This window comes from Andrena cerasifolii, chromosome 3, assembly GCF_050908995.1.
Source record: "Andrena cerasifolii isolate SP2316 chromosome 3, iyAndCera1_principal, whole genome shotgun sequence".
Classification (NCBI taxonomy): domain Eukaryota; kingdom Metazoa; phylum Arthropoda; class Insecta; order Hymenoptera; family Andrenidae; genus Andrena; species Andrena cerasifolii.
Genome location: NC_135120.1, coordinates 13,664,446 through 13,689,792, shown reverse-complemented (window position 1 = coordinate 13,689,792; position 25,347 = coordinate 13,664,446). Strand labels below are relative to the sequence as shown.

Here is a 25,347-nt window from a genome sequence, read left to right as displayed (position 1 = left end):
TTCGTCGAGTCTCCTCGGGTACCGATCACAGAGGCAGAATATCGCAAGGATTCAAACGACAGCATTTCAGGGAGTTACCAGTGGCGGATTTAACAAGTAGCCCACGAGCAGTTGCTGCCTGGACCTAAAAGGCACCCCTAGGGCCCATTGGTCTAAAAAATTATAATTTTATCGAAACACTATACGTTTTTCCTTCCCATAATTTTCATTCCACGCGCGCGTAAACTTATCTGTAATTCTGTTATGTATACAGGGTGTTCCAGAACTGTTCCACCTGGGCCATTTCTTTAAATCCGCCACTGGAGGTCTCTATGGATTTCCATTTGTCCTGGAAAACTTAAGCGGCCCAGCAGCGCCTGGGTGCCTTCTTCTTCGGGGAGGAAGCTTTCCAGAAAGCTTCATTTAAACAGGTGCGAATGATAGTACGTAGATTCGAGCTCGCTTGATTTCGATAGGTATTTATTTTCATTAATGATGAGTGATTCTTTATAATCGATCTATAATATCATACATCATAGCGTTCAGTTTATACATAATTACAATTGTAAATCTGGCTCGCCCTTAGCTGTGTAAATTAGTAGTGGGTTCGTCGTGTGCCGCGAGCTGCCATACGGCGAGGCGAGTAGTGTAAAACGTAGGCTCAGGCGCGTAGAAAAATGTTCACCCCTCGTTCCGTTCGTGTCCCCTCCCCACCCCCCTCCCACCCCTGTTACAGAATCCTCGGCGGTGCCGCGCAGAAAATCATCGACGCACACAGACTACGAATAGAAACAAGGTACGCAACGTATGTACAACCGAAAGAATGGATCGCCGCGGAACGGCGGACGGGCGCGCGCGTTCCTGTTCGAATGCTGCTCGGAAGCTTGTGCGCTTGTTTAGCTTGCGCGCCCGCTCGCGATCCATCGCGACGCGCGAACCCGCGCGTGCTCGAGATGCCCGCGCGAGCTCGACTCTACGAGAAGGAAATCTCCGCGACAGTGCCCGCTACTGGCCGCTGGTACAGTGTGTGTTTCGTGTAGGATCCCTAGGAAACAATAAATAAAATCTATCTATTCTCATTTATCTAGCGCGAGACGACGTCCGTCACACTTTGATTTAGTGGTCGATCCGCTGCTTTCCCGCCGCGACCATCGTTCGGCTCTTTAAACTTCTCTCTTCGCTTCCTTCCCCACACTTTTCCCTCCACTTCAGTTCGCGTTCAGTAGAGACTGGAGTCCCTGGGAATCGCCGCGAGGACTGGTGGATTACTGAGTATTATTCGTGACAGGGTTTCGGGTTACGCTAATGGACGGCGGAAGAGTGGGTGAAGTCGATTTTTGAATATTGATTCTGACTGGAGAATCTCCTGCTCTGATTAGAGAACTCGCGGATTGGAGAAATTGAGGAAACAAACTTTCCTTGAGGATGACAGTTTAACCCTCAGTAGGGTGTCCCTTATAATGACTTATTTTTTTAAATTTAAGAAGTTGGTTCGAGACACCTACCGATTTATTTCCCTTTGCTGTGGTAAATGTGTGCGCAAAATATCGGCTCGATCAAACAACTCTAAAGGTAGGCTCTCAAGAGACTCAATGTTTCGAACGAAACTGCGCTCTTGTAAACAGCTGGTTTTTAATATGCAACCCTGAGTGTAACCAAATGTGTGGTGGGACTGGAGTTGGGATTATCGATTCCTTATTGATACTTAACGATATATCGATAATATCTTTAACAGGTGGATGATCGAAGGTGGTATAAATTTTCCATTTGTCCAGTTTTTAGACTATGGCGGTAACATATTTATGTATTTCAGCAACCTCTGTTCCAAGTGAACGAATATTTTCTAAAGGTGGTAAAAAAAAATAAAGAAGTTTATAGTACCTATATCGTAACTTTAAGTTTCTTGAGGCCAGGGTTCAGAATAATCCGATTGTGCCGTAATTTTGCATACTTACTTAGCACACCAAAAGGAATAAAATTAGCGGGTGTCTCAACATTATATCGCACCTTCAATTTTAAGGGACACCCTAACCTTCGGTTGTCACACCTGTTTTTTTTCAAATATAGTTATCACACTGTCAAGGGAACATCCTGAACCCGGGAATTCAAAAAATTCTGAAACTTTGTGAATGTGTAGGGATTTTCCTCCCGATTCTAACACGATTTTTGTTGGCAGTCTAAATTCACTCTAAGGGGGTGTAATTGACCCCTGAAAATCCGGTTATTTTCCTATTTTGTTATTTTCCTAAATTGTGTTGCAATCAAGAGGAAATCTCCTACATATTCACAAAGTTTCAGAATTTTTTTAATTTTAGGGTTCGCGATCTTCCCTTGTGGGTCGATTCGACCCAAGTAGCTGCTGTTTAAAAATTATCTGTTAAATTAAGTCGCGAAAATTCTGAGATAAAGTTAAAGTAATGTTTAAACAGTAGTACCATTTTCAGTGATACCTAAAAAATGTTTCACCTCAAAGTCAGATTGTGGTTCATTTTGACCCAGTATTATGAGAACCGAAGGTTAAAAGTGGAAAATAAATATTGCATGAACCTTCGCAGAATCCACCCAGTCTCCAGCGTTCCAATGTGGCGCGGCCCGCAGTGAACACGTCAACATCCCTCGACTCCGTCCTCCCAGCTAGCTGCCATTTTCAGACCCGATGCGCCTACCCGATTTCCCGGCCAAGATCGGTTCGCCTTTACAAAACTATCGTATCTCCGTGTTCGGCTCGTTCCACCGAGATCCACGCGTCGCATCGGCCGCGTGAGATAGCTTAATTGATTAATTACGCGATACATCGAAAGGTACTATGTTTATTATATACAGCGGTAGTAATTGATTACTGATTAAATAGTGGCATATTTACTAAACGTTACGTTATCACAACGATGATAAAGTCAGCCGGAACATCGATCCTTCCGGTCTTCGATCGTATTTCCCCTGCCCCTTCTCCTACCAACCCAGACCTTCATCGGTCACCAAACGAAAGAGACGACGAGGTGGAAAAGTCCCTCAGTCGACCAGCTTTTCACTCTACCCCTCTAACTCTCTCTCTCCCTCTCTTTCCCTCTCTCTTTCTCGGTGATTCGTGACACGAGGACTGGAACGGGAACCTCCACGAAAGCGGATAAATGCACCACGAATGCGACTCGATACTCGAACCGTGACCGGACCACGACTTCGATCTCGCCGAGGACCCGTGACCTCGCTTAGCGGTCTCTCTTTTCCTATTCGCGGATCGAAAGGAACACTGTCGGAATTCGGGGGCCACGTGTCGACTACGGACAAAGTGAATGAATTTTTGCTTCGACTCCGGCACCACGGCCGAGGACTTCCGAATTGACTAGATTGCAGCACTTTGCATTTCGCGCGAATGAACACGAGAACTGGGGAAGAATACGTGTGGGTCGGTGGTTCCTGTTGAGGAGCGTTACACTTGGTAGTAAGATTCCTATCCGGAAAGATTCGATTCGTTTAAATTTTCGATCTTCTATGTGTTAAATATTCGAGGGTGGAAGGAGCACCACTGGAGTGCCACGAGTCTGCAGCCCAGATTCACGTTCTGCACAGGTTTTGGACATTGGCAGACCGAGGTCCTGGGCGTCAGCTCGTTGAAGCTGCAACGAGCGACACGAAACTCGAGCAACTCACTGTACTCCTTCCGCCTACGCTATCACGAAGCACTACCGGGAACCACCGAGCCTCTGCGGCTGGCTACGCACCCGAATCTTCCGACGATCACACGAACCGACGAGAACACGATGGTGCAGCGTTCGTCGGGGAGGTGTCCCGTTCGATATTGCACGTTTACGTGGAACAGCGAGGGCCAAGCGTTCGACCCTCCCCTAATCGAGATCATTGGCGATCGTACAGGTCGAATCGTCAGGGTTTTGGCATCACAGTAGGGTGTAGTAATCGCAGAAAGGGATCGGTCACGAGCCACTGGTCGACAGAACCGGTAGGTCGCGGTGGGCCTGGGGATCCCTCGAGTGAGCGTCCCTGACGGCCCTGGAGCCGAACACTCGCTCGCATCCCGGTACGGTGCACTTGGCCTCTTCCTTTCGGTCCTCGGCGCCCGGCGAGGATAGCGGAGAGTGTCTAGCTCCCTGCTCGTGGGACATCCTGGTGAGGTGGTTGAGATGTTGGTGCGTGAGACCGTTCAGACCGGCCAGGTGGGATGCGATCGAGGACAGGCCCGAGAAGGTGGCTCCCAGATGCGGCGGCAGCAGCAGAGGATGAGGAGGTGGCAGTCTCGCGGCGAGATCGACCGCTGACGGGAGGCCTGGTGTCAAAGGATAGGTGCCCAGAGCGCCGATGCCAGCGTCCGCGTACAATCTCGCGAGGAACTCGTTGTGCAGCAGCGGACTCATCTGGGAGTCCTCGACTCTGGGTGAGAGACTGGGCGGCAGGCTGGACGACAGCGGCGGGCTGGACGACGTGGACAGCAGCTTCCGGTGGAGGTTGAGGTTCGTCGAGTGTCTGTCGCGCGACCTCTTGGAAGGGAAGGCAGCGTTACACCCGTCCACGCTGCACCGGTGCATCAGCTTGAGGTGGACGTTCTGATAGTGGGTCTTGACACCGAAATGATTCTGGAAGACCTTGCCGCAGGCGGTGCAGCGGCGCGGGTTCTCTCTGTCCAGGGGCACGTCCGGGCTGCTGACGAAGTCGCCGTTCTCGTAACGGCCGTACGTGATCAGGCTATTGTCCATATCCATGGCCGCTGTGGAGGGTGAGGCGCTGGATGAACGAGAGCCACGTGAGGAGTTGTCCATGGTGATCTCCTGGTGCGTCGTGAGGCTGACGGGGCTGGTAGAGCCTCGGCCAGACCTCGAACCCTCCCGCTGCGTCCCGGTGCACTGCATCGCGCGACCCTGCGACAAGGACTCGAGTTGACGCAAAGTGTTGGTCGAGGAGTCGTGGGAGAGGTCGTCGGCTGTCGTCGGACGGCTGTCGACCGAGCTGGGGGCGCGGGAGGGATCATCGGGACGCTCACCTTCCTGATTACGCAGCGCATCGTTCACCTCCTCCTCATCATCATCATCATCGACCTCTTCCATCGGCTCATCTTCGTCGTTGTCCTCCTCCTCCTGGTTCTCCTCCTCCCTCGTCCTCTCCTCCGTCTCGGCCTCCTTCATCGAGGACACCGCTCCCGCCGCGTCCTCGTCCCTCGTCGCGTCCTCGCACTCGCTCCTCCTCCCGTCTCCCTGTTCCGTCGTGGCCTGCTCCGCCGGAGCTGTCGGTACCGACGCTGAGGGAACGGTGGTCTCCGTCGAACGGGCCTCCGTCGAGTCGTGACACGTCTTTGGTTCCGGACTCATCTGCCTCTTGGGTGACTTCGCGCTACTCGCTCTCGAGCTCAAGTCCCGCGGCTCCTCCTGAGGTAGATCCTCCGCGTTGTCCTGGGACGAAACAGTGTCTCTCCGAACGCCAAGCAGCTCTCTGTTGCAGGCATCCGGGGAACGGGAGCTCGACTCCTGATCGTTGAAGCTGAGATTCTTCGGGGAATTCGGCGAAGCCTTCCGTTCCTCAGCCTCCAATCTAGACATCGACATGTCCTCTGGCTGGCTCTGGAACTCGTTCATCGACGAGATGCCTGCGCTGTCGGACAGGCAGCGTCTGTGGATCCTCTCCTCGTCGTTGGACGAGTCTCCGTCGGTCGAGGAAGAGTGCATCTCCGTGAGCACAGCGCACCGAGTGGGATGTTGGGACTTCCTCTTGCGCACGCCTCTGCTATGCAACGACGTCGAGTTCATGGAATGCTGGCTCATAGAGAAGCTCTGCTGGTCGACCCTGCCCATCGAATCGTTGTCCTCGTTGCTGTCCGGGTTGCTGACAAGGTCTTCGTCCGCGAGCTCGCCGAAATACAGCTTCGGCCGTTTCGCCAAGCTGAAGTCAGCGGGCTGCTCGTCGTCCTCCTCCCCGGAACGCAGAGACAGCCTCGGAGGTAGATTGCTGTCGTCCTCGGCGACCACCACGATACCACCGTCGTCGTCGTCGTCATCCTCATCGACCTCTTGCGACGCTGTGGGCGCCTGAGCGGAAGGAGACACGGTTTCCACCGCGCTGCTGCTACAGTACGACCCTCTGGTGGCGATGCTGGTGCTGAGGGTCTCCGCGGCAGTGGTCATCGCTACGGAGGCAGTGGTGAGCGCGGTGGTGGACGATAGGCTGGAGTTGACGCTCATCCGCTGTTGGAGGCTTTCGTCGTAAGGTCTGCCTTGGTTCTGCGAGGACGAGAGGTCCAGGTGCTTAAAGTCCAGGGCGCACAGCGAGGCTGGAGACCGTAGATCGGGAGGCGGAGTAAGCAAGGGGAAGGACCCGAACGGCAGATGGTTCAGGCCCGTGGCCGGGACAGGCAGGACCACCTGAGGTGGAAGAACGAGAGCGTGCGCCATGGACGAGCGTCCATCGTGCGGTGAGATCTTCCGTCGCAGATGGGGAGAATGGAGCTTGGGATTCGGGTTGGCGCTGTGTCTGTTGCGCGACCTCCTCGAGCTGAACATCATGCAGCAGCCCTTGACAGTGCACTGGTGCATCTCCTTCAGGTGCACAGCGCTGAAGTGGATCTTGAGAGCTCCCTTGTCGCAGAAAGTCTTGAGGCAGACGTTGCACTGCACCCTCTTCTTGCCAGTCGTGGGATTGATGAACGGAGTGCCTAGATTCGGAGGTATATTCGTGGAGCCGCCCCACTGGCTTCCTGGTCGCTTCCCAGGCGAGTGAGGTTTTCTCCCAGGGATGCCAGGCGGTCTGCCCAGAGGCGCTGCTTGGAGAGGTAGTGGCGGGTGCTGTCGATGCTCGTGATGATGCTTGGACGCGGTGTCACGTCTGCTGAGGTTTAGGGCGCTGTCCGAGTTCTCGTCGACCTCCTCGTCCTCCTCCGAGCCGAACTCGCTGCTCTTCTCGCCGCCGCTGTGCACGTCCGAGGAGATCGTGATGCCAGCCACACCGGCCGAGGACTTGCACATGGGTGGCGGAGGGAAATGCGTGGGAAAATTGGGAGGTAACGCGCCAGAGGATACTGCCATGGACAGGGGGTGGCCAAAGTTGAGCGCGGAGGAGGAGATCGGCGCCACCGGCGGCATGTGAGGCCTGTGCAGCTGATTGCTGCTGGAGTGATGATGAGGCGGACTGTGCGGGCTGTGAGGGTTCCTCATGGACTTCCTGCTCTGCAGCAGCTGCTCCGTGGGCTGCGGCGGCGGTAGAGGCGGGAAAGCAGGCAGACCCAGGGTGCCCAGCTTCCTGAAGTCGAACGGTTGCATGCTCTGCAGTCTGTTGAGCGGAGACACCGTCATGTGGGAGTCGAGGCTCCTGGGAGGCGAGTTCGCTGTGCTGGTCACCCCGGAGTTGCCGCTGGACGACGTAGAGTAGTGCTTCTGAGTGGTCGGTGACATCGACGGGTGCGAGACGGAGGGCGGAGGAGGCGGAGGCGGAGGCAAGGGCGGTGGTAATCTCGAGCCTGGGGGCGGGAGGCCGCAGTGGAGCAGGTGCAGCGACGGAGGTAGGTGTGCTAGTGGCATCGTCGGCGGCGAAGGTCGTCTGCTCGGTGACATAGCATCCGTACCCGGCGTCCCGGCGGCCAGCAGCCACTGCTGCACGAACGGACGCGTCTCGGCGAACCTGAGGAACTGCTGCAACACCAGCGGCTCCTCTTCAGGCGAACAGATGCTCCATCGGTCCAGCACCGGGCTGTTCTGCGAGTCCTGCGGACAGATCGCGAAACCCTCGTCACTATTGCTGCTAATTGTCACCTAGTATCGATCATATCAAAGAAGGGTATCGAGGTGAACAACACGGCTCGCTTCTTATTTTCTACTTCTTTGACATTCGTGTAACTATTTAAACGAAGCCAAAGGTCGCAACTGACTGATCCGTCGGCTATAAAGTCGAGGGCGCAGATACGGGAACGAGAAAAAGCATAAATGACAGGGGGGGGGGGGAAAGAACGTTATATGTCATGGTCGACTGTCAACGAAGCGTTACGTAAATTAGCAGGCGTGGCGTTTCAGTAAATATCCTCCGCGTCCGCATGCAGCCGAATTCCTCGGCATCACCTTAGATTCTGTGTCAACGTTTTTTCCCCCCACAAATTACTAGCTATTATAATGCAATTACGCCGTTTAATAGTAAAAAAGTTAATCGCATTATTCCCTTGCGCCCGTTCTTCGCGGACCCAACATGGCGGACGCGAGAGCGGCGCGGAATAATTCCGTATCCGGATAAAAACGCTTCCGTTATTCGTCGACTGTGGAAGGCCGCTCACGTAACTCCCTGTACATTGTATGACACGATTAAAAACTGCGGATCAATGAATAACGAAATTAATATATTCTCTTTAGCGCTGCAATTAGTTCTACTTCAGTCGTCGCGCCGAGAAGAACGCTTGTGGACGTAGCCTTCCAGCTCGACGACGGATTCAAGTGAGCTTGGTCTGTGTTTCTTCAATCGATTACGATTGAAGCGTGCTCGACGCGTAGATGGAAGAGGAGATAGCTTACTTTTGGCATGTGCAAATAAAATATGAAAGTTTCGAATTGTTGCAAGGGCGTAGGATACGGTTTCCTCATTTTTAATATTTTACTCTGACCTCTATACTGGGGAAAAGTGTAATTTCCAGAGAAAACTACCTCCTAACAATTTTGTCGCATAGTTTCATCAACTTTTCCACGAAGATATTATTCTTCCATGATTTACCTTCGTCACGAATGCCATTTACTCCGATATCGTTGATTGGATCGAACTTTTTATACGACAGATTGAATTTCATTCTTCCCCGTGGAAGACACGAGCGGGCGACGCGTATGATTAAAGAAAGTCGCGGTTTCCAGAGTCGCGCGGCTCGGTTTTTCGTTTTCTTCGTTTAATTGCACGCGGACGGTGACGTCTGTGGCGGACGAAGTGTGACGATAGCCGAGTGCAGCTAAGGCCATTCCGTGGTCCCGCTCGGTTTTCTCTTTCGCGTTCTTGATTTCGCTACACCTGTTCTTTGCGCGGCTGCATCGAAAGTCAAGAGCACTTCTTAGCGATCGATTAACAGGCCGTGATAACATTTTTCATGTTTTGTGGTTGGCTGGCTCAATCGTGGAGGGGACGCGTCCACTCGTTCCCCGCGGTCGTACTTTCTAATTATCGTAATAATTAGCAAATGGAAATTTCGTAACATTTTTAATCCCTCCTGATCCCTGATAGCCGGTAATTACGAGTTTTTATTCGCTTAATTGGTAGCCGATATACTGTGACTTCGATACACGTTCGGGCTCTCGCAAACGCAATGCGATCTGCTCTTAGATTTCTTGTATAATCTCTTGCGACGTAAGTATTACATATTTGAAGCTCGAGGGACTTCATCTCCTATATCATTTTACATTTAAGGGGGGAAGCCACTGTGACGGTCGAAAATAAAGGTTATTTTCAAGACATTCTTTTATAATGAAATGTAAGTTTCTACGAAAAATCTTTATTACCAAATGAAAATACATATATTTAACTAATATTTTATGCTCCCAGATTGAACAAAATTTCGGTAGTATGGCCACAGCATTCGATAACGTTAAGCTCTGCAAAAAAATTACGAAACGGGCGCTCGTGTAACTTTCCAATATTTGTTACGAATTGAAAAATTCGAACGGTTTCTTAAAGTTTATTACAATAGCTTCAGTTAAGCGTATAGATATAAAAAAATGTTAATTTTTGAAGAAATGGCGGACTTAAGAAAAAATCTGTATCAAAATGTATCAAAAATCAAGTTTTTTCAATGTTACGATTAAATGAATTATTCGATGAAAAAACTGGTAAGCTTAAATCAAGATAATTGTATTACGAATATTGCATGAAAATTTCAAGTGAATCCGATCAAAATTGACTGAGTTATTAATGCGCCTAGCTTGAAAAATGTAGTTTCGAGATAATCGCGTTTAAAGTTTTCACAGAAGTTATTTTCTGCAACTCAAAGATCGCAGCTGTATATGGTCTCGTCATGGTCAGCGATTCTCTATCTAGTTCTAAAATATATAAGCTCATAATCAACAATTTTCGGGCGATTGACACCAAGTTACCTAAGCGTGCACACAATTCTGAGACAGGGATTACGACTGCTCACGTTCCTAATAAAGTAGTTGCACGGCGAGGCATGCGACAATTAGGCAAGATAACTTCAGCTGAGAGAGGAACATTGGTCACGGGTGCGGTTGCTGTCTCAGCAGTCGGAAATACAGTTCCACCGTTTTTCGTGTTTCCTCGTGTAAATTATAAAGATTATTTTATTCGAGGTGGACCACTCGGATCATCTGGCGATGCCAACAAGTCAGGTTGGATGAAAGAGGAAAACTTCATTAAATTCGCAAAACATTTTGCTCAATACGCGAAGCCATCTAAAGAAAAGCCCGTTCTCCTACTGTTAGCCAACCATGATTCGCACCTGTCGATTGAAGTTCTTGATTACTTTAAGAGTAATGGCATAACTGTACTATCTTTCCCTCCTCACTGTAGCCACAAGCTTCAACCCCTTGATAGGACAGTTTATGGACCATTAAAAAAATATTTTAACACAACCTCCGATAATTGGCTAGCTTCTCACCCGGGAAAGCCTATACGCAGTTTACGATATTCCCGACTTAATTAAAATTGCACTTACATTGGCAGCAAGTTGTAACAATATACAGACCGGATTCAGAGTTACAGGGATTTAGCCGTTAGACGAAAATATTTTTCCTGAATCTGAGTTTTTTGGTGCTTATGTGACAGACAGACGAGTTCCGGTCACTGATGGCACAAATCAACAATCGTCTGCTGACACAAATAGTGAGCAACAACCTAGTAACTCCCGAAAAACAAATAAACTCTAGCTATAATACAAACAGGATTGAGTCAACGCCTGTAAACGATTCAACAAATAATACAGCTTTAACTTCATTTTCGCCGGAAGATATAAGACCATTTCCCGTAGCAGGACCACGTAAAGAGTGCAAAAGAAATAAACGCAAAAGAAAAAGCGCAATATACACTGACACGCCTGAAAAAGAAAAGCTCATAATACAAAAGCTTTCCACATCACGTAAGCAGAAAATCATGAAGAAAAAAGTGAAGCGTACAGAGAAAACAAAGAAAACTGTAGAGAAAATAGGGACAGGCAAACAAAGAAAATGAGAAGAAAATACACTAATTACTCCTCTGATGATGCAGACGATACAATGTGCATTGAATGCACTGAATTTTATTCAAAAAGTATTCCTGGAGAAGAATGGGTACAGTGTATTTCTTGCAAGATGTGGGTGCACTCCAGATGCGTAAAAGGAAATGTACTTTTCTACGAGTGCAAAAATCGCACATCAGATTGTGAAGATAGTAATTAGTTGATAGAAGACGTCGAATATTTTTATAATACTAGATATAAGATTTATTGCTACTGTAAAGGTTTAAATTTTTATTTATTATTAAAAAGTAATAAATATTTTATAATGAAACAACTCTTGTGACATTGTGCTATTTTATTACCACTCAGATAAGTTGCTAACAACATTTCCTTAACTGATTGCACCTATAGTCAACCTACCCCATACTGTTAGCGACCACGGGGCTGATTGACCAGCATGTAAGGTGTTAGAAAAGCATTAAAATACCTGAAATGTTGCCACATTGAGTCAACATTAATAATTTAATCAGATAGTTTAATGATATTTCGCCCATATAATTTATTAAAAATCAAAAACCGAAAAATTGGCCTACCAGCCCCGGTCTCCCCATACTTTTCTTTTAAAAAATTCCCCAAACTGTACCTTATTTTCAGAGCGTCAAACTAGGGAAACCCCTTAAGCTTCTACAGGACCATCTCCAACCTACTTCTATAAACCCCACAGGCTTCACCCGCGCATCTCCCTCAATCTACAGCGCTCCCCGATGTTCCACATGAGCGTGGAGCGTGCTAATCGCGAGATAGGAGCAGGAAATCCCGGTCGTGGTCCAGTTTCCAAGGGTTCCGCGCTCTAGAGCGTCACGTATCGGCTGTCGGAGTCACGGGTTCTTCTAAAATCGGGGTGGCCGTCGTATATGTATAGATCCGAGCGTAAGCTCGCCTCTCTCTCTCCCTCCCTCTGTCTTTCTCTCCCTCTCTCGTTCTCTCAGCGGCTTGTATATTTACGCATACCGACGGGCTCGACGTAACGCAGGACGGCCAGCGCCGCGACGCTTCTCGGCCGCGTCCCGTGTATATTTCTTCAAGCACGCACACGCGCCCGCGAGACGACATACGGCCCCGCCGTGAACTCACCACCGACGCCACTCCAAATCCGATCCACCGTCGAGAGCGTTATTTTTCGCAGCCGGGCTGACCGCGGCCCACCGTGAAACCGCTACCCGCGACTTCGTAACGCGAGACACCGCCCGCCATTTTCTCCTTCTCGCGGGAACACCCAACGCTGCCATCTCCGTGCGGAACTAGCTTTTCCCATTTTCGCAAGTCGAGGGCTCGTTCCGCGGTACGCGAAGAATCTTGGGAACTCGTCGCAGGAGGAATATGATGCTTTCAACTTGCGCGGCTGCTTTGATAGGTACTCTTGCAATTTACGGGGATACAGCGCTGAGACTCAGCTCCCAGTAGTGTGACATTTTGACGAATGGTTTAGAGGAGCTGCGAATTCAGTGAGTTATTCGGTCAGGGAGTGAGAATGTATGTAGAGTAAGACGGGCAAGTAGAATCGCCCGGTATGCGATCAGACGCGGAGCAGTCGACGTTGCGGGCGTCTCTAACATTGCAGTTGGAATCGGATTGCTAGTGTATTCCTAGAAAAGGGACTATTCTGGTGTTGGTATCAGAACCTTACTCCACTTGCATTGCTACTATCGCTCATAAAAATTATTCACGTCCAGCTCTCGAGGACACTGACCCAGCTGGGAATTGAATTCTCGAGAAGTGTCAATTTTAGACGATTACAAAGAGTTTTTAATATTCAACTTATGGTTACTGACTTATGGTCCACTAGAGGTTTCGGAGAACATTGCTTAGTGTCACAGTATAAGAGAATACATTTTTTAATGCGTGGATTAAAGTCGAATACCGCAGAGAAAGGGCTGACACGCTCCCGTAAAGTGTCTGTCTCAAAACACGGTTAATAAATTGAGGGAACAGAGGAAAGGGAGCACGAAAAACCTCTCTAAGTAGGGGAGACCGGGGCTAGTTGATACAGGGGGCAAGTTGATACTGACGAATTATCTCGACACCGTATATACGTAGCTCCGTTTGAGCAAAATATGTGAAGTTTGTTATTCAATTCTATTATACGATCCAGCGTACGTGTGTGTAAGTAAGTACATTGACGTTAACAATCGTTTTTAACTGTTTTCGTTTATATAGAGTAAAATTAAATAGTTTTGATACATACAAATTGATCGACCTAATAACAGTTTTTCATTCATTTTGTATGCATTTTCTCAAGTTTTCGCTTACTATATATTAAAGAGGAAGGACCAAAGTATATTTTGACATATTTCTTATTAAGTAATTAATTCAAATAAAACTTGAAAACAGAATAACGTATCAACTAGCCCCGCAGTGGGGTAAATTGATACATTTTACCTTCGTCCAAATAACATTTTTTCATTCATTTTGTATGCATTTTCTCAACTTTTCATATACAATATATTAAAGAGGAATGGCCAAAGTATATTTTAGCATATTTCTTATCAACTAATTATTTCAAACAAAAATGAAAAACATTGAAAACTGAAAAACGTAGCACCTAGCCGCGGTCTCCTCCAATTCCAATCAAGCTTCTACCAAGAAAGTGACGCCTCGCGAGTCTTTCCCTCGGTTTCCAGCACACAGCAAAATAAATATAAAGCGAGCCACCGACGTTCCCTCTAAAAGGATACCACACACCGAAAATCTCTCAAAACCGATTAGTCGCGAAGCTCGCTTCGAGGCGGCGAAAAAAGCCAAGCTCGTCCCGATAGTCTAGATTTGCAGTTACCTCCGCTAAATATATACCGTTCGGCGAGGTCCAGCTCCGTGACGCATTACCGATTCGTCGATCGCTCGGTGCCAGGCTATTATATTCCTCCGCGGCGTTCTAATTGCGACGCGGACCAATCGGTCCCGCGATAATGGATTACCGAACAACGGGGGTTACAGTTACACGGTGCCCCGCGGGCCTAGCCGCCGAGAATTATGGTAATGACGGCGCAACACCTAGCGTGACACTCCCGAGGCCTGCAATTTCATGGTTTTTATCGCTGTCCCTGCTGCGAATCGGCCACGAACAGGCTCGTTACGTCACGGCCTCGCCTTCTGGATCGCCGGGCGATCGAAATCGTATTATTTTGCGGGTTCCTCGATACGCAGCCGCTGAACAAGGCTTCCCATCGCGTGTCCTTTCTTCTGCGCCGACGGTGCTCGTGGAACGTGGACAGTGTGGTCTGGCTTGTCACCCAGATGTCGGCTTGCCGTATTGACACCAACTCGGCAAGCGTTTCCGAAGCTCTGAGCAGCGAGGTGCCGCACTTGTAATCGGGATAGATGGCGCGCTTCACTAAATGATATTTTAGTGTTTTAAAACAGATACCGCGATACCTCAAGGCAAATTATTTACTTTTTAATGACAACTCCGAGAATCTTAAACAGATTCGTTGGCTTTTCACTCTTCTTTTTCACATTTTCTTTTTATTTTACGTGCAATGAATGTGGAAGAAAGAAGGACAGATAATTAAATTTAGAAACGCAGAAATAATATCTGTAGGTACTCACTTATTTTTCCAATTTTATTGTATTTTAAAACTGTACGAAAAATATAAATATGTTTCATTTTTCTTTGCTCTTTCTATTCTTCTAAATAAAAAGTTAAAATTAAGAAGTTTAAACGGAAAATTAAAAGTGCGACGTCTCCCCCAACAAAATTATGTTTGTAGTTTTAATTTTTTTCTTCGTTGCAAGTAATAGCACAAGATGTTCAACTACTTAATAGTATATACCTATCCTTGGAAAAAGTTTCCATTGCAGAATTTAGATGCGGTGACAATTTTGCGGCAACTCTCCCATAACCGTATGGAAAAGCAACAGCCTAGAGATCCGCTGAACGCCACCGGTCTCTGGGAAACCTGGGATTTCCCTCGATAAAAACGTCGCCGCTGCTCTAAGAGCCTCCACTTTCACCTTTAAACGGTCGCGGGGGTGGAAAAAACGTCACCTTTTTCTGCAGGCTTCCGGCGCGGCGGGTACCGAAAACGCAGGGGACTCGGCGTTTTCCTCGTTCGCCCGCGAGTTTCCCACACGAGCCGGCCTGGAGAGGAGCGCCGCGCTCGGGACGAGTAGTCATCGTGACCATTTGCACGTGTGCGTGACCGACGGAGGTCCGCGGAGTGAAAAGGTGTTCCGCGAATCGGCTAAACTGCTCGTCGTGAAAGGAACAGCAGGACCTAAACGGTCGTGTCTGAGAATGCCAGACTACCGTGGGACTCGGGTTTAATTCCACACGCGAGTGGCACCCGATGATATTCGCCTTGGATCGCAGGCTGCTCATCCCGCCTACTCTGTTTAACTAAACCCTTCTGCTCTCTTAGCTCGGTCGTCGATCTTCCTCTGCAGGCAGATGAGCTGCCACTGATAGGTTCGTGAGATTTAAAACTATGGGCCAAGGGATGGACAAAAAGGGGACGAGGAAACAAACGGCGGAGATTCGACGAGCACAAAGATGGAGCACACGAGCTCGCTCCGAGGCAATTGGTAATGATCGAACTGGCCGACTGAGACTCCCGTGACTCCGAGAGCCACCGGTAACAGTCGAATTAGCGAAATCGCGCGTACGTGAGAGCGATCGTTAAACCGTTGATACCATGTAATCGGTGGCATCTTCCTGCACGCCAGAATGTCTCTTTTTGCACGCGGGCCACTTCCTCGGGGCGATCAATTTCTTGCCTCTTCCTTGATGTCTTTAAGGGCTTTTTTTGGGGGCAAGGGTATCTAATGTCCTTTAAATTGGGAGACCAGCCGGAATGTCGTGGATTTCGGTCATCCCTCATTCCGATTCTGTTAGTTCGAATGAGTTGAGAGATAATTGGGGCGCAGGGCCCGGAGAGCGAGATTACTAGGGAATTTACCGATAAATTACGGTAACGACAGCGGGCTTCGGATGTAAATCTGAAAAATTGACTATGGACGGAGTGGAAACGACCGCCCAGCTGACGACGCCACTGTCAGCGAGCGCGTTCATGCGCCATTTACTGTCTCTTAAATCGCCTCGGGTGCGGTTACTTCTTGTGTGTTTTACATTGTGGCCGTCGTGCTTTGAAACTCCTCTTCCTGCGCATTCTTGCGAGACGAGGAAGCTCCAGAAGAACAGCCTCAATTTCCAGGCTTCCAAAGAGGATTCGTAATCGATTATACCTCGACGATAAAGGGTAATTTAGTTGCTGGTAATCGACACCTATTTTCAATTACCTAGGCTTTGGTTTTTCGGCATTTGATGCCTCTGCTGTGGAATACACGGATAACCAGGGACGCGTTTGGAGATTTGGCGACTCTCGGCTAAGAAGTGTCTACGTCCTCTCCGCGAAATATCATCAAATATTTTAATTTAAACGAGCCGAGGCAATTTCAAAGTTAATCCAATATGATGACCCATATACTTATGAGTTATTTCTAATTCGCTATATGAAAAAGAAGAGAATTGTTTCTAAAGTTGTCTCAAGCCTCAGTGTTTAAACCTATTCCAATTTCTTTCGCTCAGAATTTGTCACTTCCCAAATTTTGCGCCTTCCAAAATCTGGCGCTCCACAAATTTGATCGCTTCCTAAAATTTAATGCTCCAAAATCTGGCGCTCCCCAAAATTTAATGCTCCCCAAATTTTACGCTCTCCAAAATCCGGCGCTCCACAAATTTGATCGCTTCCCAAAATTTGATGCTCCAATATCACAACTCATATACTTATGAGTTATTTCTAATTCGCTATATGAAAAAGAAGAGAATTGTTTCTAAAGTTGTCTCAAGCCTCAGTGTTTAAACCTATTCCAATTTCTTTCGCTCAGAATTTGTCACTTCCCAAATTTTGCGCCCTCCAAAATCTGGCGCTCCACAAATTTGATCGCTCCCCAAAATTTGATGCTTCTCAAATTATGTCGCTGCTCAAATTTTACGCTCTCCAAAATCTGGCGCTTCACAAACTGTATCGCTCTCCAAATTTTGCATCTCCCCAAAATTTGATGCTTCCCGAAATTTGCCGCTATCCAAAATTTTCCAACCCCCAAATTTTCTACTTCCCAAAATTTGCCACTCCCCGACATTTGCCGCCCTAGGCAGCAGCCTGCTCAGCCTATACCCAAATCCGCCCCTGCGGATAACTAGTACCTAGACAGCCCAGCATTCGATATCATAGTGGATCACAGAAGAGGCAGAGGGGAAATATAATCTGTCAAACGTTGGCAGAACCGTGGAGAACTCCGAGTGGCCGCCATTTTCTCCGGCTAGAGGATACGCGACTCAATGTACCGTTTCTCTTTAACTTTTCCAATTAAATGTTCATAAAGCTCCATCCAGCGATCAGCCCGGCAATATATCATTCGCCTAGCGGACGTGAAATATGGATCGGCGCGGTGCCGGCTCTCTTTTTCCTCCTCGCTTTTTCATTTGCAAATTAACGACACGGCGAGGAGTCGGACTCGAGCCCGGCTTCCTTTCCCCAGCGGCAGCGTCGATCGCGCCGCGGCAATCCGACCCCGTAAACAAAAGAAAGGAAACGCCTGACTGGGATGCTTGCTAATTTAAACAAAAAATAAATCATACCGGGCCCGGTGAGAATCGGAACGATGTGAATCGCGTTTAACCCGTTTCAAGTGGTTCAAGACTGTTCTCCTCCCCGCGCCTTCTCACGGAAAAATCAGCCGCGCGAGCGAGCTAATGAAATCGTCGAACAATCGCCGTTGTTGCGGAAACGAAAACGACCCCGGGACCCACGCCTGCGCGCACACTAAGCGTGCCAGGTGGGGAGGAAAAGAAGGGTTGCAAGATCGCGGCTCTCGCTTCAATAAATTCCCGCTGCCTCGGGACAACATTTAATCCCACTCGTGTGGTCTCGGAACAATACACGTGGATGTCAGCGCGGCTCGGAGGAATATTAAGATCACTGATACTACGCCACGTTACGCTATGATCGTTAATTTTAGTAATACCGTGGGAAACCGCGGGCTGATCTTTGACTGACTGTTTCCCTTAAAGACTACGTCGATCGACGACTGCGCGGCGCGGCTTGTTTAAACTTCGTTAAGGGAATTCATTTTTCAGACGGGGAAACCAGTTCCCCTGCAGCATGGGAATACATTGTGCTGCAGTTGGAGGCGTTAGCGACGCGCGTTCCATTGCGCAATGAATAATCGCGGCGGTGCAGCGGGCACCGCGATCTACGCGTCTCGTTTTTCTTCGTCCCTACACCGTTGCCAATAAAATCATTACGCCCCTGGTTATCCAGAATTCCAATTCCCTTCTTCCTCCGCATCAGAGACGGGCAAAAAATTATTTGAAATAAAAATTTCGTACACAAATCTTCATTTCAAATAATCTTTTTGCCCAAATTTTCTACCCAAACTTTTATTTCAAATAACTGTTTACCCATCTCTGCTCCACGGACTATCCTCGTCGCATTAAATCCCGAATCAGACAAAGTCTGCCCCCAGAATTCAGAGCTTAGGAGCAAGAATCTCTTAGCTGCATCGTTAGATGAAAGCCAGAGGACGTTGCGTGGTCGGGTCTCTTCGCTGGCGAATTACAAAATCGCTTTCGACGCGAGCGATCCGCGCGCGCTCTCCTTTCGATCGGGACGCGCGCGTGCACGCGCCGCGAGTGAACGGATCCAGTTCCGGTGGCTGGTGCCATCTGACGGCTAGATCAGCAAGCGGCCGGCCCGTGGCTTTTCCCTTCGAAAGGAGAGACAGCCAGGGATCGACGGCAATGCCATCCGTGACTGGACACCGCATATGATTTCACGGCCGTTGCGCGGCCCCGTCTTATTCGTGTGTAGAAATCGTGAAGATCTCGCGTGGATATCCGCCTCTAAATTGGATTGCAACTACCTGCAGTCTCTCTTTCTCCCTCTCCTCACCGATCTGTCCCTGTCCGTCCGTCCCACCGCCGTGTGTCGTCGCTGGGTTTCTCCTGCGCGGCCGGGGCCGTTTCTTCTCCTCCAGTTGCGTTCCTTCTCAGTGTCCCAACGGTTACGCTCCAAACCGGGGGATAGAACCCTTCCATCGGCACCTTCGTCTCATCCCCCTGCTTTTCCCGACTTCCGACCACGTCCTCCTTTCCCCCGCAAAAAGACGCGGAGCATTCGCGTGAAAAAAAAAGGGGAAGCTCGAGGGCCCCGGCTCCCGGTGCACACGATTTATCCGCGTCCCAGCAATTTCATCCCGTCGAGGCTGAACGAGAAGGAGACCGAGGAAGCCTTCGGTTTCAATCAGTTACAGCCACGGGTACACCCGTGATTACGCGCGGACGATATTTAAACACTGGCATTACGCATTAGTACATTAGCAAAAAATCGGAGGGAAAACGTTATCGATCGCGGGGATCGGCCACCGAATCGCTCGCCGGCGATCCGGCTCACGATCGTTAATACCTGCTGGTCCTGTTGCAACGGGCGACGTTCGGGAATCGAGAGCGCTAGCGTAAAAGCGGGACAACGGAGAACCAGCCATTAACGATCGGTATCGGGGGCTCGATAACTTCTTCCTTCTTTTTTTTCTTTCTTCCTTCGCTTTTTCCTCGTGGCGCGACTCGCGATCACCGCGAGGCAAAGGCTCGCGCTGCGAAAGATGAACAATGTGACTTTGATCGGCCCGTTCAGTGCGTTTAACGCTGCCATTATCGCGGACTAATAATAATTCCTCCGCGGCCCTGGGGCCACGGCTCGTCCCCGCGAAATCGTCCCCTCGAATCGTACGCAACAGACTTCCTTTTGCCAGAACACGCGGCCGATTTACATACGAAACGCGTTTTTTGCGCGGCCCCACCAGAAGGCGTGGCGTTCTCTTTTTCTTTTTTTTTTACTCGGTGAACGTCGGAGACAACGCGACACCGCTCTCTACCTGGACAGTCGACGGGCTCCTTTTGCTGACGAATTAAGACAGGAACGGGTTCCTGGCGAAAATTGCTGGTTTTAGTGGCTTAAATATTTGAATTCCTGGTATGATGTTCTTTGTGTGTTTTAGTTTTAGCAATTGTACGGCAGGACGTCGAGGTGGCTTCTCCGTAATGCTTCCGTGTCTCTGCTGAATGAAAGATTCGAATTTCAGACGTCTGAATGACACGCTCAAGTGGAATCCTAGATTCTCTGTTGCCATGAATACTGCTTGTGGAGCCCTCGAGTGTTAGCTACTTGTATGGAAAGATGTTCGGTTCTCAGGCATCTAGAGGATGTTTTCGTAATGTTTGGATGTCAGTCGCGCAGCATAAACCTCGGGCCTCAGTCGTTTCGATGTTATTTTGAAATGGAATCTTAGGTGCTCTGTGGCCTAGGAACAATAGCCTTTGAATCTTTGATCGTAAGCTACTTGTATGGAAGGGTGATTTACTCTGAAATATTCAGGCTGTATTCGAGGCGATTATGAAAAGAATTTTTGATTATTTTACTGCTGATTAATCGCTCTGTGCGTTGCGGAAATTTATGAGGAGGTCGATCATCGGACTCGAAGCTGAATGAACACAATCGAAGGAGATATACAAAACGATAGGAAGAAAACTCTGTTCCATATTTAGAGAGCATTAAATGCGACTTGGCTTTGCAACTCTATCGTGTTCCGAATACAATTAGTGTCAAAAACGATGGCTAACAACTGCATTCGTTTTAGAGAGATGGTTGCGTCTGTTCCGGTTTCGAGCGCGATGCAGAACGTTTCGATTCGTGTACTTAAGAGATCGTTCTTTATTAATGCGCTTATTAATCCCGAATTCCCGTTACACCGGCGATGTTACGGCAATCGTCATTTGCGATCGCGTAACGAATCTCGAATTACCGAAACGAAACGCCACGCGAACTGTTCTTCTTCCTGAGTTTCACGGGGAACGGCGTCCTTATCGTTCGGGCAATTTGTAAATGGAAAATGATAACACTCGAAATAACTACACTCGAGTCTGTTGCGATTCCAACGAGAAAGACGGAAAGTTCCTACCTAAATTAATCATTCTTACTTATCAATCGCCGCTGTTAACAATTACAGTTCTCGTCTTTAGAGGAAGCTTGATAGCTGCGATACCGAAGGTGATAAAAGTAAATTCCCGCTAAAATTTTGCAGCGCGCAACTTTTTTGCCGAGCACCATAAAATATTCTAAAACACTTCTTTGAATCTCCAGTAGCTTGAGTGCTTGGAGCGCAAGAGACGGCGACAGAGGAATTTCAAGTAGAATGGCCAGTTTAATGTCAGACTAAACCTGCAAAGGAGATTGTGTACAACGAGGCAGAAGATGTTTTTTAGAGAAACAACGCAACCGATAACGATGGAAAAATAATCTAGCCTAATCACAGAAGACGGAGCAAAAAATTACGAAATTAAGAAGAACCCAGTGTTGTATTAATATACTTCGAATAAAAGGAACAATTCTTACCAATATTATTGAAATTCAACGATATTTACACATAGAAGCAGGGTAGAAGTTGGAGAGCATTGGGCCTCTTGACTCGTGGGATTTTCCACGACCCTTTTGTCTTGTTTTAGTGACACAGAGGACATATTGAAGGATGCGGAGGCGACATTTTTCCTTTAAGGTCTGCGCACACATATCAGTTCCAGTGGTAAGAAGAAGAGGGACGTAGAGGGTCTCTTCTTACCACTGGCAGGACGGAACGGTACTGACCCGGGACCGACAAGTGCGTTTAGACCTTTATTCTGCACAGAACATCCATGGTGCAGAGACATACCCCGCGAACATTTAAATCGTACAGAGTTGTTTTTACCCTTGTATTCACTATCACTTACTGTTAACAAATATTATTCTATATTATACCAACAATTCTGACAAATATCATCAGTGTTTGAATTATTATATAATACATTGTCAATTCCCTTATTTTTCGTAGATACACTGTACTCCAAGTTCCACCCCCCAAAACACCAACTCCTAAAGACACTCTGAAGGCTGGCTCCACCTAACCAACCCTTCGAGTCTCACAAGAACTTCCTACACGTACCAGGCCAGGCAACGTCCACCAACTACGTACACATACACCTCCGAGCGATTCACCTCGCAGGAGGATCGACACACACGATTAACGATCCGCAGAGTGCTCGAATGGCAAGACTCGCGGAGGCTCCCAGCCTCCCAGGACTCGACCCTGGCCTGGCCTCCAAGCACCCCGTAATTTTTTCCAATTTCTGGGCCTCCTTCCTCCTTTTCCCTTTCAGTTCCACGTCCGCCTGCTCCCCACCTCGGCCAGCGCCGAATCCGTCGGATCGGTAGTCCACGTAAATGCCACGTCCGAGTTTTAATTTCCATCGACCCGATCGCGCGGCCAGCTTCACGTTTCCGCTCCAGTGATCGACCCAATCCACTCCTCTCCCTTCATCTCTCTCCAGCCTCCCCCCCCCCCCCCCCCGCGACTCCACCCCTCTCGCGCTGTCTCGCCCCTGTCCCTCTCCCTTCCTTCGTGTACACGTCCCCTCCCCTGCTCCTCCCCCCTGTCCAGGATGCTCTGTAATTTACGGTTTTGGATCATGCTCCCATCGAGGTGGAGTAATGACAGGTCGATCGGCTTCGGGCTACCATCTTCGACGGTTTCCGCTCTCCGCCGCGCGTCTACTTGCCGTTGCCACTTTCGATCTTACGGGTCCCGACGCGTTTTTTCGTCCACGAGTTTCGTGGATTGTAAGCTAGGACGGAGTCGCGGCTCGCGGTAGCATTATCCGCACGAAACGCGATTTCTGTTGCGCGGGGTGGCGTGCCGCTCGCCGCATCAAGGCGATCTCCGCGGAGGGCTAATTAGAGGCGATCCTTTTGTGGCTCTTTGTTTCTAGCGAGCTGTGTGTTCGGCGATACTCTGAGAGAAACAGTTCTCTAGGAGCTTCAGGATTTTTGTAAAGTGAGCCCAAGAGGATCTTTCGACAGGAGGCTTGTGGAGGGCAGAAGGTGGTTTAAGGGGGTAGTGGACTATTTCAGCTTCAGAAAATCGATTACTTTCTTTTTACTGATTTTGAAAGGCTTATCCTTTATGAAATTTTTACACAAAATTTCATGAAGAAATTCAGATAATTGCCGAAGTTATAGCAGCGAACATAACTGAGTGCACCGTCGAGTATTGGCATAGGGTAAGCCAACCAGTGAATGACCGAATTGTTGAATCTATGGAGCTTTGAGATTAATACTTGAATATATTTATGTATAACAACAAAACAACTGTTGTAATCGCATTTAAATTTATTTTTCTTGAAATTTCTATAAAAATAATTACTTATTCTTATCGTAATTTAAAAAAAAACAGTTATAAAATGCAAAACGTGTAGAAGCCCAGTAAGGGACTGCATACTTTTAATAAGAATTGTACTTATTAATATTTGCTTAATACAAGTAACTAAAAATATAGGATATTAAAATTGCAACTACACTCCATTTATAAACATATAATAATGTTTAAATTTATAAGTGACATTTCTTTGCCTAGTGGTCATTCGCTGGTATGCGGTCAATTGCTGGTTGCTTTACCCTAGGGCACTTAACTTTGAAGCCGGTTTTCTCGAAACACCATTTTCAGAAACAGTGTGCATCATAACTCTTGAAGCAATGAATATTTTCACTTAAAATTTTAACTGGACCTGTAGAATTCCATTCTCTATCGTGTAAAAATTCCACATCAACATTGGATGTTTGTAAAATATTTTATAACTGATTAAAGACGATTTTTTCCCGTAAAAATGTTGAAAAAAAATTGATTCGTGTGTAACTTCCATAATTTTTGTTCAAATTCATCGGCAAGTTTCCACACTGTAGATATTTGTGTATAGAATAATCACCTCAAAGCATTTTGCTTTCAGATTATTGGTTCATCTGAATCGATGTGCACCACCTGCAGCGGCGCGCCGTGCAGGACTATCTTCAACGATTAATAACTTCGACAATTTTACACACTCCGACGATTTTTTTTGTGTAAATACTCGCAAGCGTGCCCTCAATATATTGTCAAAAGCACAACTATAAAGATTGTTTGGTATGAAAGTAATTTAGCGTCAAAGAAACTAACGATTTTACGTATCCAATAGTCCACTACCCCCTTAAGGCCGTTGCGCTTAAATAATTAATTGTCGCTGCGCTTCGGTTTGGTCTTTTCTTTTCGTATCGCCGCGCTTCGCTTTGCCAAAATGCGCCACGGCATTTGTGGACACTTGGGTTGTTGTGGAGAAATATTCCTCAGGGATAAAACTAGCCTACGAAAACTCAGAACTGTTTCGCGATTTTTGGTGGGCATTACATAGTTGACGCGTATAAGGAAGACAATACTAACGTCACAATGCAAGGTTAGACAACGTAATCGCGATCACCGCGAGGTGATTCAAGAGCGAGTAACGGCAAAAAAATCATGCCCACGCAAATACTTTGGAGGCGAAGAGCGCCAGGTTCGGAATAACAGACCTGAACTTACGGTATCTCATTCGTGGCTTCAAACAGATGACGATACAAGTTCCTGTTACTCTTCCAGAGAATAGCAATCTTTAGCAGTGGAATCCGAATAATCCTCGCCACTGTGCAATCCACGAAACCGGACCAGCACACAACTCCACGATTACAGAATCCACTTCACCTTCCCCCATGTCTCCAAGAGCCACGAGAGCGAGGGAAGCGTGCACCCTTTTCATCATTTGAGAAGCCGCAAGACCCGCCGGTATCGCCAAAGAGGCCAGCGGCATCCGCGAAAATCGCTGCCGGAGCGTCTAATTGGCTATAGAAAGTCGCGATCGCGCGAAACCCGCGACCCGTCCGCGAAAACCAGGCTCCGGGGTCCTTTGTTCGCGCGAGACGCACGCACGCGGTCGTCGCGATCGGCTCGTCACTTTCGTTTTTCCATTCGAATCGGCCCGTTCCGAGCGTTCGCGGGCATAAATTCGTCACGGTTGCCTGCGGCCCTTTCACGGCTGACGTGTGGCCAGAGGGGTAGGGGGGAGAGGTACAGAGGGAGTTGGCGTTGGAGGAGGAAAAATCACCGTCGCCATCGATGAATAGTCCCGCTAATAAGGAACAAAAAGAATGTTATACAATTACGACTGTCAACGGAGCCCGAGGATAATAAACCGGCGTCCCCGATCGACCGAGATGCTATCGAGAGTGGTCGCGGCGATCGCCACCTGGAGCTCTCCATTTGTTTGGCTTTTAGATCCCCCTGTTTCACTTAGCCTTCGCTTTAAACACTCCGCT

The 25,347-nt window shown here is 48.2% G+C and overlaps 1 protein-coding gene across 1 annotated transcript in view; it reads right to left on the bottom strand.

Annotated features, from left to right (window-relative positions):
- Positions 1 to 446: 446 nt before the first annotated feature.
- LOC143367276 (uncharacterized) overlaps positions 447 to 25,347 on the bottom strand; it is a 256,180-nt gene continuing 231,279 nt past the window's right edge. Inside the window, exon 5 of the mRNA XM_076808912.1 lies at positions 447 to 7,676. Coding sequence (XP_076665027.1) covers positions 3,909 to 7,676 — 3,768 coding nt within the window. The 3' untranslated portion in view covers positions 447 to 3,908. The remainder of the gene's footprint in view (positions 7,677 to 25,347) is intronic.